Source organism: Argentina silus (genome assembly GCF_951799395.1).
Source record: "Argentina silus genome assembly, chromosome: 10".
Lineage (NCBI taxonomy): Eukaryota > Metazoa > Chordata > Actinopteri > Argentiniformes > Argentinidae > Argentina > Argentina silus.
The window spans coordinates 1,015,448-1,028,606 of NC_139664.1; the positions used below are offsets into that span (position 1 = coordinate 1,015,448).

The 13,159-nt window shown below is 41.0% G+C and overlaps 2 protein-coding genes across 2 annotated transcripts; both read left to right on the plus strand.

Annotated features, from left to right (window-relative positions):
• Positions 1-435: 435 nt before the first annotated feature.
• On the plus strand, positions 436-5,995 carry LOC310810691 (myelin-associated glycoprotein-like). Its single transcript, XM_083678538.1, has 9 exons — positions 436-528; positions 880-1,233; positions 1,375-1,686; positions 1,797-2,060; positions 2,168-2,437; positions 3,221-3,514; positions 3,838-3,922; positions 4,115-4,205; positions 4,292-5,995. The coding sequence occupies exons 1-9, from the start codon at positions 483-485 to the stop codon at positions 4,817-4,819; spliced, it is 2,244 nt and encodes a 747-aa protein (XP_083534664.1). The 5' UTR covers positions 436-482; the 3' UTR covers positions 4,820-5,995.
• A 2,478-nt stretch (positions 5,996-8,473) lies between these two features.
• On the plus strand, positions 8,474-12,078 carry LOC310810692 (uncharacterized protein; the record flags this gene model as incomplete). Its single annotated transcript, XM_083678539.1, has 6 exons — positions 8,474-8,484; positions 8,972-9,156; positions 10,324-10,617; positions 10,907-10,991; positions 11,184-11,283; positions 11,392-12,078. 6 exons carry the CDS (start codon positions 8,474-8,476, stop codon positions 11,929-11,931), a joined length of 1,215 nt encoding a protein of 404 aa, XP_083534665.1. The 3' UTR covers positions 11,932-12,078.
• Positions 12,079-13,159: the final 1,081 nt, after the last annotated feature.

Here is a 13,159-nt window from a genome sequence, read left to right on the forward strand (position 1 = left end):
ACAATGGAATAATAATATATTTTGGGTTCTGATGGGATAAAATAGTTGAACAAAGCTCATGAACTCATCAATGACTATACTCTTTAAAAGTAAAACAACTGGATGTACCAATCGCAGACTGCCCCTTTAAAACTATCATTTTTATCTCCAGCCCCGTCCCTCAGCTGTTTACCAAAAAAAGTGGCAGCCGGGATTACCTCTTTGTTGTTGTTTGAATTCCAGATTGCCCCTTTAAAGTGAAATTTCATATTAAGGTTCACAGTGAATACATATTTTTATTTCACTCCATGAAATCTAGTTGAGTAGATCTTTAATCCTCTAACTGAAATCAAATCCTTTCTACAGACTTAGTGTATGAATGTCCTCACATGCAAAAGTGATACATACAAGGAAATAACTGTTTCATCCACTTGTTCTGAAATGCCCCCAATCTCCAGAGTCACAGGTGACTGAGCTGCTCTGCTGCCCCCTGACACAGAGACATGGCTGGGGCTCAGGGACTGCTCCTCATTGGCTGTCTGCTGCAAGGTGGGACACTCTAGTGTTAACATGTGGCTATGGGGAGAGAGGCTGGGTGTGCTAATATTGTGTCTTCTCTCAGTGCCATAGAAGTCATTCATGTGTACTAGTTCTCCTCATGGACACATCCTTTATATTCCAACCATGATTACATTACATTACATAGAAAATAAGAACATTCACCAAAACAGAAAGTAGTGAACAGAAACACACATAATGATTAAATATGATCAGACATTCAGACGTTGTTGGGTATTTTTCAACCATATCTATATCCTGTTATGCTACCTCTCTCCACTGCTTGTTTGCCAGCCTATCAGTGACCTCCACCTCCTCACAGAGTTGTGTTGTGTGTTCTAGGTGTTCTTTGCCAAGACTGGAAAGTCGTCACTCCTGGGAGTGTAGAGGCTCTGAGTGGATCCTGTGTGGTCATACCATGCTCATTTCAGATTCCAACTAATTTTAACCAATACCTAAGCAGCTCATGCAAAGGGATATGGAAGAGAGGAAGAAAACATGTGTTTGATTCCAGTTCCACTAGTACAGGCCCAGGCACTCTTACAGGACGTCTTACTGGGAACTTGGAGAAGAAAGAATGTACCACCATCCTGAATAACTTTCCTACTAATCTCAACGATGACTACTACTTCAGACTACAGTGCAATAACAAGCTAAAGTATAATTTTAAGGAGGCTGTCATAATAACAGCCACAGGTGAGACACATATCATATTAGACTGTAGTGTTCACATGCAGAGCCATCCATAGACATCAATGTAATGCTATGAGAGCTGTGTGAGTTATTCTACTGCTTTAACAAGAACCAGACCCCTTGTCTCTCTCTACTGTATATCAGCCTCTCCACCCAAACCCACTCTTACCCCAGCTACTGTGGAGGTGATGGAGGGGGCCTCAGTGAGTCTGACCTGCTCTGCTGCAGCCCCCTGTCCCTCTCTCCCCCCAACTCTCACATGGACCCCCAGACTTGGTGACAGTGAGGAGAAACAAAACCAGAGAAGGGACACAACTGAAAACGTAACTTCTGTTCTGAACTTCACTGCTTCACCCCTCCACCATGGACAGAAGATCTCCTGCACGGCTCTCTACCAACGCCAAGATGGCAACAGTGACCTGTCATCTGAAACAAGTCTGACACTCACTGTTTCATGTAAGATCAATTTGACTTTGTTTTGACCTCATTTAAACATCAGTGGGGTGATGGTAGTTGTTCATTAACATAACAGGTTGTTAAGACATTGTCTGGGTTCTTTCTCTCAGTTCCCCCCAGGAACACCTCAGTGTCAGTCAGTCCCTCTGGTCCGGTGGTAGAGGGCAGCTCTGTGACTCTGACCTGCAGCAGCGATGCCAACCCAGCAGTGGAGAACTACACCTGGTACAGAGTCAATGGAGATCAGGTGACATCAGTGGGGTCTGGAGAGAGGCTAACTACCCAGGTGTCTGCAGACTACAACCAGTTTTACTGTCAGGCCAGAAATGACCATGGAACTGAGAACTCAACAATCTATACAATAGACGTGCTCTGTAAGTACCCAATGATAACAAACCATCTGCATTCATGTTCTTTGCTCCATTCTGGCTGTAATAAAACATGTTTGAAGAGCCTGAGTCTACTCATCCTCTTTTCCCAGTCTCCCCCAGGAACACCTCAGTGTCAGTCAGTCCCTCTGGTCCAGTGGTAGAGGGCAGCTCTGTGACTCTGACCTGCAGCAGCGATGCCAACCCAGCAGTGGAGAACTACACCTGGTACAGAGTCAATGGAGATCAGGTGACATCAGTGGGGTCTGGACAGAATCTCACCTATAATAACATCAATATCAATAATGGTGGACAGTACTACTGTGAAGCACAGAATCAACATGGAGTTGACAATTCAACAGTAGTTCAGCTTGAAATTGAATGTAAGTAATGTAGCACATAGTAATTATATTATTGTATAACAAGAAACTGAGTCTTGTCAAATACACAGGATACAGTATATAAGTCGTGCAATGAAATGCTGACCTATGAGAAAAAAAAAGAAAAATAGTATCAATTACAATAAGTGAAAAGGTGCAATAAAAGTATGAGTCAATAACAATTATATTTATGGAACTGAGAAGTCAACAATCTATACAATAGACGTGCTCTGTAAGTACCCAATGATAACACCTGGTACAGAGTCAATGGGAGAGAGGAGACGATGGTGGGGTCTGGACAGAATCTCACCTTTCATAAGGCTGCTGTTGATGATAGCGGAGAGTATTATTGTGAAGCGAAGAATGTGCAGGGAGTGAACCAGTCAACAACTGCTAAGCTTAATGTAACATGTAAGTTAACTGCTAGAGTGAAAACTAACCCAAACATTCACAGGGCAAGATTAGTATTTTATCCCATTGTGGAAATGACTTGAGCAGGGTTCATCACAAGTCAATTACACAGAATATTAATTTGTGTTCAAGAAGATCAAATGAAAGGTTTAATCTTGTCAAATACACAGGCTACCTCTCAACACTGCAGTAAAATAACAAGTAACAAAAAGAAAGCATAAATGACACAATAAGTGAAAAGGTGCAATAAAAATACTTATCAATAACAACTATATCTACATGATGATAATGTATTCCAGAGCATACATTATACACATGGGCCTGAGACCTTGAATGGGATTCATCCTGATCTATTCATCCTCCTGTGTTCTGTAGTTGCTCCTCAGATCCTGTCCTCCTCAAACTGCAACAGAACTACAACCCAGATCACATGTTCCTGTGAGAGCCTTGGGAACCCACTTCCCACACTGCAGTGGCAGTTGGCTGAACAGCCTGTCAATCACTCTACAGCCACAGCCATCAGGGAGGAGTCTATGGGCAGTACAGGTCTGAGGAGCTTCCTCATCATGAGCCAATCACAGGAGGACACGCCCACTCTGGTCTGCTTCAGCACCAACTCTGTGGGATCTGTCAGACTTGAACTCAATGTACCATCTGTGATCCAGCAAGGTACGGTTTGTTTGTCAGTTACTTAGTGATGAGGGCCGTTGTTCCAGGCAAACATGCAGTAAACACTACAGTTATCACAACATTACACTTATCACAACACTACACTTATCACAACACTACACTTATCACAACAGCAGCATGTGATTTTTTCAGTTTTTCCTCTACAGGACAAATCATTTTCACTTGATTTGAATTTTTAATATCATATTATTTTCATGAACTGTACATTGACATTTTGGAAACCATCTTGCTTATTAATCCTGATACCCTTGATGATGGTGTTTGATAAGTTTATGAATTGAATATTTCTTGTCTATCCATAGGTCTGTCCTTGCCTCTCCTCTTGACGGGGATATTAGTTTCTCTACTAATAACCGGTCTGATATGTGCTCTACTGTTTCCCTGCAGGTACTTTCCTCACTCTGTTTGTTTGTGTGATCTCATGTTTTACTATTGTGTTCCATAGTCCATACTAGCACACCCTGTATTTGCATGACCTTCCTTACAAATCAATTAACTTCTCTGATTCTCTAGTTACTGTTGGTATTTGGTTTTACCAGTTTGTGGAATGATGCATTTAACACAGTTTATACTTCACAGGGTTCGGGAGACATGTTTAAACATGATTAGTGAACCAGACAAATCTAACAGCAGTGGTGACGTGTTGAACCAGGTCCAGACCAGTACACAGGTGATAGAGATAAGGAACTGAACCTACTCTAGAAAAGTTTTGTCAATCAAGTAGGACGTTTATGACAGAAATGTTTGTTATTACAGGAACCTGCTGCACCAGAGGAACACATCTACGCCAACAGAAAGATGCTTGGTCAGGCCCAGAGAGAGGGAGAAGAGATGGGTAGAACAGGAGCAGCCCAACAGAACCAGGGGGAGACCCAGAACACATCCACTGACAAGTTCTCTGTGCACAAACAAGACCTGGAAGCCCCCAACCCAGGCCCCAAACCCATATCTGAGACCAGCCCCACCAACCTGCCCAGCCCCAACCCTGACACCACCACAGACCCAGGCAAAGACGCTGCAAAGAAGGAAGGAGATGACTGTGACGTGTTGTACTCCAGTGTGATTTGGAAGAAGAAGTCGATGAAGAAGAAGACAGAGGGGTCGATGGACAATGAGGCACCCAGTGGCTCTTACCTGGAGGAAGAGAGGTGTGTGCTGGGAAATGTAGTCAGATCCAGACGTAGTATGGCTCTGGAGATGGGGAACATGTATGATCAGTTGGGCCCTAAAAATGATGTGAATTGTGAGTACGCCCAGGTACTCTTTAAAAACAGGGCCAAGTAAAAGATCCTGTCAACCTTTGTTAATCAATTAACAAATTAATATTTTGTTTATTCATTGCATTTTGTTTTCATTTTTCTCTCTTTCCTTGACTCTTACAGTACATTTTCAAATGCTATTTTAGGTATTTTAATATTTAATTGTAGAATGCTGTTCCATACTATTTGTTTACAATTTGCCTTTCCTAAATGTGTATCTTCATGTTTGATTTGTATTGTGTTGTCATGCCACTGATAGAATAGTTGTAACCAGCTAAGCATTTGCATGAATCAGGCAATAGCAACTGGCAGAGGGCCAGAATAGGAAGATTGCTTTGCTAGGTGGTAGATTGGCCTTAGAAAGGCGAATAATCAAGACTTGCAAACAGTCAGCTTTTGGGGAATTTTGAAAAGTTTACTGTTTTTGTTTGCTAATTCTTGTTTGCTATGAGTGTTGGGGAGCAGTTCTGACCTCATTCAAGCTGCCATGGAAACGGTAGCATACGATGATGATGTCAACTCCTCAATCTCTGATGACGTGCAGCTTCAAATGGTTAATTTAAGCAATAACAGATGAGAGGATGTGCTTTATCGTGGTTTGCGCAGCCAAGTGCCGAAACCACGATAAAGGACATTCTGAAATGTGTTATTGCTTTTATTTTTCTGCCCTCCACCAAGAAAATAGTACTTCACCGTCGTTCGGGACGCAGGTTCGTTACCAGTTCAGACACACCTGTTCATGGTTGGCATGGCAACGACGCTCACCACTACACTGACTTGCTAGTTAGCTTCGTTGGTAACGTCAGCACCAGTACTAATTACTGGATATGTGTCAACACGTCAGTTTGGTTGCTTCACTTGTTTTGTAGATTATTCAGCTAGTTAAGTCAGCCTGCTAGTAATAGAGGCTTCACCAGACTGCTGCCACCTGTTGCAGTTCAGTGTGACCAGAGTGGCTGAAATGTGAAATATTGTCACCATCAAATGGGTTCGCTGCGCTGGAGCAGTTCACTAATCACGAATCATGCTGATGGAGCAAGAAAGTCAAATCTGCCTCTTTAGTTACTGAACTGGATGTTGTGAGAGAAGCCTGGGAAGGGAGACATTATTCCTGATTATTTAAATAAATGTTGTGTGACACGTTAACATGATTGAAACTATATCTGACACTGAGTCATTGAATCTGTCAGATTAAACTTGAGTAAACCCTCTCAGATCAGCAGTTCATGTTTTGTTGTGTTGCATTTTTGGCATAGCTGGTAAATACAGAATGAGAAGTGGCATGAAACATAATGTAATATAATTTAAAGCTTTAACAATGTTCAATGTGTAGGTGTAGTGTAAACACTTTCTGTTATCATTTATGTGAACATGGATCTGTTTCTGTACAGTTGACATAATACATGTTCGGGTCCATTTGGATGTTGTTTTCAGTCTTCATAATATAATTTTTGTAAAATATTTTGTAGCAATAATTCACATGAAAAAAAGCTAATTTGCAAATTATGCTTAAGGTGTTAGCCACATGAGTTTAAATTTCCTTTTAAAACAATATATATATATATATATATATATATATATATATATATATATATATATATATATATATATATATATATATATATATATATATATATATATATATATATATATATTGATGTACTTGTCAGTACATATTAAAGTAGCCTCTTCACAGTATCTGAAGAGGTTTATTCAAGAATATATATATATATATATATTCTATTTATTATTTTTAAATTCTTCATGGGTCAACAGCACGCACACTGGAGAACAGTGATCAAACACACCGTTGCCCTGCAGAGCATAAGATGATGGAAATGATCACATTTGGGTGGGACAGTGCTGAATATTGAATGCGTTTACAGTAATTCATATCATGTTGAATATGTGTGATGTGTGAAGGGGCACAGTATGGTCATGTGGCATTAAGACAGCCCTGTCTTTAGAAGTTCCTCATTTTCAAAGACACAGCCAGTGAGATATACAGCAGTTGGAAGGAAATACAACACACTTCTTCTATCATCCTTCTGCAGCATACAGCATACAATTCAGTAATAAAGGTAAGCTAATTTAGCCATCATTATAATGTTAGGAGCAGATCATTTTTGTTTCTCTTTATTGCAAATGTATTACTTGACCTTTCGCTGCAGTTAAAAGTTAAAATATTGAAAATCATAGTGGTTTTGAAATGCAGAAGTCATGGGTGAAGAGAGTGTGAAAAAGGGGTGGGACTTTTCACCAAACAAGCAGCCTGGGTTTAATTTGACATATTTGTAAAATGTCAAAGTTGTGGATCACAGTGTGTATTTGTCTCGTTCCATGACATCCAGTCGAGTAGATCTTGAACAGGAATCAAATGAATCACATTTCAAATGAATCACAAAGACGGGTTGAATAAGTTGAAAACGTTTCATTGCACATCTTATCCCACAATTAGATTACATTTACCATCCATTTAAACTACTTAACCTCAAGATGCATTTCTGTCTGCTGGAATATGCCTGTTTTGGTGTCCTTCTCTTCACATCTGAGAGTAGTAGTGTCCTCCTGCACATCATTTGCAAGCAACATGTAGTCAAAATCTAAATGCATCTTAAGGCTATTTACTGTATGCATATTGTATAATTGAAAAATATTTTCAAAACTCAAACGAGAGATTGACATCTTTGTGTGACCAGTCAGGGCTGGAGGGGGGCCGTTCAAGGATAGAGGAGATTTTCAGAGTCGCTCTCATTATCAAATGGCGCCCTCTAGTGTTTAGAGGAGAACCAGATGAATCCATAGAGTCCACATATAGATGACTGTGTTTAAGTTTACATGTTCTAATAAATGTAGAACGTCACCCAGATGTTGGCAATGAAACAATCCTTGGTACAAACTTCATTTAGAAATGTCGTAACTTAATTTGTTAATGTCATAACAGGTAATAACTGTTTCATCCACTTGTTCTGAAATGCCCCCAATCTCCAGAGTCACAGGTGACTGAGCTGCTCTGCTGCCCCCTGACACAGAGACATGGCTGGGGCTCAGGGACTGCTCCTCATTGGCTGTCTGCTGCAAGGTGGGACACTCTAGTGTTAACATGTGGCTATGGGGAGAGAGGCTGGGTGTGCTAATATTGTGTCTTCTCTCAGTGCCATAGAAGTCATTCATGTGTACTAGTTCTCCTCATGGACACATCCTTTATATTCCAACCATGATTTGTAACATTACATAGAAAATAAGAACATTCACCAAAACAGAAAGTAGTGAACAGAAACACACATAATGATTAAATATGATCAGACATTCAGACGTTGTTGGGCCTTTAATAACCATATCTCTGGCTATAAATGTTGTATATGCTACCATCTATGCTATAAATGCTATATATGCTATATATGCTATAAATGCTATATATGCTACCATATATGCTATATATGTTATGTATGCTACCTCTCTCCACTGCTTGTTTGCCAGCCTATCAGTGACCTCCACCTCCTCACAGAGTTATGTTGTGTGTTCTAGGTGTTCTTTGCCAAGACTGGAAAGTCGTCACTCCTGGGAGTGTAGAGGCTCTGAATGGATCCTGTGTGGTCATACCATGCTCATTTAATCTGGGTCGTACCGAAACTGTGTCTGATTTTAACCAATACCTAACCAGCTCATGCAATGGAATATGGAGGAAAGGTAACAAAGATGGGCCATTTGTGTTTGATTCTAAATCCACTAGGACAGGCCCAGGCACTCTTACAGGACGTCTTACTGGGAACTTAGAGGAGAAAGATTGTACCACCATCCTGAATAACTTTCCTACTGATCTCAACGATGACTACGTCTTCAGAATAGAGTGTGATAATGTTCTAAAGTGGAATTTTGATCAGCAGCCTGTCAAAATAACAGCCACAGGTGAGACACATATCATATTAGACTGTAGTGTTCACATGCAGAGCCATCCATAGACATCAATGTAATGCTATGAGAGCTGTGTGAGTTATTCTACTGCTTTAACCAGAACCAGACCCCTTGTCTCTCTCTACTGTACATCAGCCTCTCCACCCAAACCCACTCTTACCCCAGCTACTGTGGAGGTGAAGGATAAGGCCTCAGTGAGTCTGACCTGCTCTGCTGCAGCCCCCTGTCCCTCTCTCCCCCCAACTCTCACATGGACCCCCAGACCTGCTGACAGTGAGGAGAATCTGCCGGAGAATCAGGATCAAACTCAAGTCATGATGTCTGTTCTGACCTTCGCTGCTTCACCACTCCACCATGGACAGAATATCTCCTGCACGGCTCTCTACCAACGCCAAGATGGCAACAGTGACCTGTCATCTGAAACAAGTCTGACAATGAACGTTAAATGTGAGTTAGTTTTGACCTCGTTCTGATCTAATTTAAACATCAGTCGGGTGATGTTGTTAACACATTGGAGTGGACAACTCAACAACTGCACAGCTTAATGTAACATGTAAGTTAACTACTAGAGTAAAGACGAACCCAATGTATGAAAATAAAAGGACAGTGACAACATCTGTATTTAAGGAATATTTTACTTGTACATGAGGCAGCAGAGCAAGTCCATATTCTGGGTCCAGCTGTGTGGTCTGAACCATGAACTTTCCCACAGCTCTTGTAGTGTCTTATGCTAATCTTACATTCCACCCTTTTATGCTTTTTCACTTAATTGAAATAGTTCTTCAGTTTTAGTGACTATACCATTCTGCTTTAAGCTGTCTCCCTCTTGCTAGGGAAATGTATGGATTAGTATTCTTTCTGTTACACAGGAACGTCTGAGGAACCAAATGACGGCACACAGAGAGGGTAGGGTTTAGCCCGAAGCCGTATTTAATAATAAAGAATAGGGAGAGGGGAAGAGAGAGATAATCCAAGGGGTCATCGGTGTCCGGTCCGGGGTCGATAGCAGGAGGTCCAGTGTTCAGGGGAGGGGAAAGAGCCATGGGATAATCCGTAGGGGTAGTTGGGGTTCGGTCCAGGAGTCATTAGCGGGAGGTCCAGTAGCGGAGAGGGGTAGGGTCCGTGCAATGGTTGACGAGGGGGTCCGAGGAAGACGAGGGTTCTGGAGGGGCACAGGAGAACAAGGTGAGTCACAAGGAAAAAGACAAGACACAAGGAACAGCTAGGAAAACTCGGGAGGGCTAGAAGCATCTGTGGGTCTCGTGGAAAGGTTTACCGTCAGTCACAGTACGATCTGGCACTGGAGCGAAGACTGGACAGGGTTCTTATAGGAGGGTGATTGGGAATGGGTCGCAGGTGTGCTGATTGGAGATAGGGAACAGGTGCGCTGTCGACTGGGAGGTGGACGCTCCAGCGATGATCGCCGGGGTCTCAAGGTGGTGCCAGAGGACTGGTTAGGGAGAGGGACTGTAACATTTACCCTGGAATCAATTCCTTTTTCTCCACGAGCCTGCACATTTAAAATATGGTTACAATTTATATTTTTTGACAGAAAATATAAATATGTCATTCATCACAGGAAGTGTGATCTATTCATCCTCCTGTGTTCTGTAGTTGCTCCTCAGATCCTGTCCTCCTCCAACTGCAACAGAACTACAACCCAGATCACATGTTCCTGTGAGAGCCTTGGGAACCCACCTCCCACACTGCAGTGGCAGTTGACTGAACAGCCTGTCAATCACTCTACAGCCACAGCCATCAGGGAGGAGTCTATGGGCAGTACAGGTCTGAGGAGCTTCCTCAACATGAGCCAATCACAGGAGGACACGCCCACTCTGGTCTGCTTCAGCACCAACTCTGTGGGATCTGCCAGACTTGAACTCAATGTACCATCTGTGATCCAGCAAAGTACGGTTTGTTTGTCAGTTACTTAGTGATGAGGGCCGTTGTTCCAGGCAAACATGCAGTAAACACTACACATATCACAACACTACACTTATCACAACAGCAGCATGTGATTTTTTCAGTTTTTCCTCTACAGGACAAATCATTTTCACTTGATTTGAATTTTTAATATCATATCATTTTCATGAACTGTACATTAACATTTTGGAAACAATCTTGCTTATTAATCCTGATACCCTTGATGATGGTGTTTGATTAGTTTATGAATTGAATATTTCTTGTCTATCCATAGATCTGGTCATGCCTCTCGTCTTGACGGGGATATTAGTTTCTCTACTAATAACCGGTCTGATATGTGCTCTACTGTTTCCCTGCAGGTACTTTCCTCACTCTGTTTGTTTGTGTGATCTCATGTTTTACTATTGTGTTCCATAGTCCATACTAGCACACCCTGTATTTGCATGACCTTCCTCACAAATCAATTAACTTCTCTGATTCTCTAATTACTGTCGGTATTTGGTTTTACCAGTTTGTGGAATGATGCATTAAACACAGTTTATACTTCACAGGGTTCGGGAGACATGTTTAAACATGATTAGTGAACCAGACAAATCTAAGAGCAGTGGTGACGTGTTGAACCAGGTCCAGACCAGTACTCAGGTGATAAAGGTAAGGAACTATCATCAGATCTGAGCTGAACCTACTCTAGAAATGTTTTGTCAATCGAGTAGGATGTTTATGAGAGAATTGTTATTATTACAATTGTTGTTATTACAGGAACCTGCTGCACCAGAAGAACACATCTACGCCAACAGCAAGATGCTTGGTCAGGCCCAGAGAGAGGGAGAAGAGATGGGTAGAACAGGAGCAGCCCAACAGAACCAGGGGGAGACCCAGAACACATCCACTGACAAGTTCTCTGTGCACAAACAAGACCTGGAAGCCCCCAACCCAGGCCCCAAACCCATGTCTGAGACCAGCCCCACCAACCTGCCCAGCCCCAACCCTGACACCACCACAGACCCAGGCAAAGACCCTGCAAAGAAGGAAGGAGATGACTGTGACGTGTTGTACTCCAGTGTGATTTGGAAGAAGAAGTCGAAGAAGAAGAAGACAAAGGGGTTGATGGACAATGAGGCACCCAGTGGCTCCTACCTGGAGGAAGAGAGGTGTATGCTGGGAAATGTAGTCAGACCCAGGCGTAGTATGGCTCAAGAGATGGGGAACGTTTATGATGAGTTGGGCCCGAAAAATTACGTGGAAAAGATGGTGGATTGTGAGTACGCCCAGGTACACTTTAAAAACAGGGGAAAATAAAAGATGCATTCAAGCTTTGGTAATTAATTTACAAATTTGTATTTAGCTTGTTAGATTTAAGTTTTTATTTTTTTATTTTTCCTCTTTCTTCTCCTCTTACATGTGTGATTTTATTGCATTTCGTCAAATGCTATTTTTTTGTATTTCATCGACGATTTTTGTTTGTTTTTGTATTATTAATTTCATTTTCAGTTTATAAAGTTTGTTTATAAAGTTTATACATATATCTATTTTTTGGAAGAAAGTAAAAAGCGTGTTTTACTCCATTGTTTGTAAACAATGTCATTATAAACACACACACTATTTAGCTTCAAAACATGGTTAAAACTCAATCTCATGGATCCATTTGGCTGTCGATGAAACAGCGTGGTTAGATCCCTCAGCTTTTTACCTAAAAAGTGGTGGGGAGACTGCTTTGTTGTTGTTTGAATCCCAGATTGGCCCTTTTAAAAAGAGCCCAATCCCAAGAAGCAATGAAGAAACCGGTGTCCAGTTGACTGGTTTATTTTGTGTTGAATAAATGTCTCTCCACTCAAACACCATTTATACAAAAATAACATCAAAAGGTAAAAAAAGAAAAAGAAAAAAAAGATGATTCTCAAACATTTTTTCAACAGTATTTACAAATGTGGCCTGAAACTACTACATTCAAGATGCACCCTCAGATATCTATGACCGTTCTGATTAATGGTACCCAGATAAGGCATGTGAATTATACAGAAGGTTCCTGCACATCATGACTGTCTTTGATAAAACTGTCGATCACAATCACATATTTACATCACATAAAATGCTGTGTCGTCTTGATTTACATTTGGGCCATTTTCAAATATTTAGGGATAAAGAGTTATAATTATGCTCAGAGAATCTTATATAATTATATCTCAGAGAATTGTTAAGAAGTGTCGTTGTCAAAATGTTTTTAGAAAATTCATCCTTTCATAAGACAGTAACAGTCCTATCCACTTTTTCACTGCCAACAGCTTTCCTTCTACCCTCTGGATCATGCATACTGTAATAGCGTTCAGGGGACACACAACATTTAAACTCCTGTACACAATGTCAAGGTTTTACAAATTACAGCTCTACAGAAAGGAGCTTTAACTGCCAGAATACTAAAGAACTGTAGTTCTGGCTAAATATATATATATATATATATATATATATATATATATATATATATATATATATATATATATATATATATAATATATATAGATTATATATA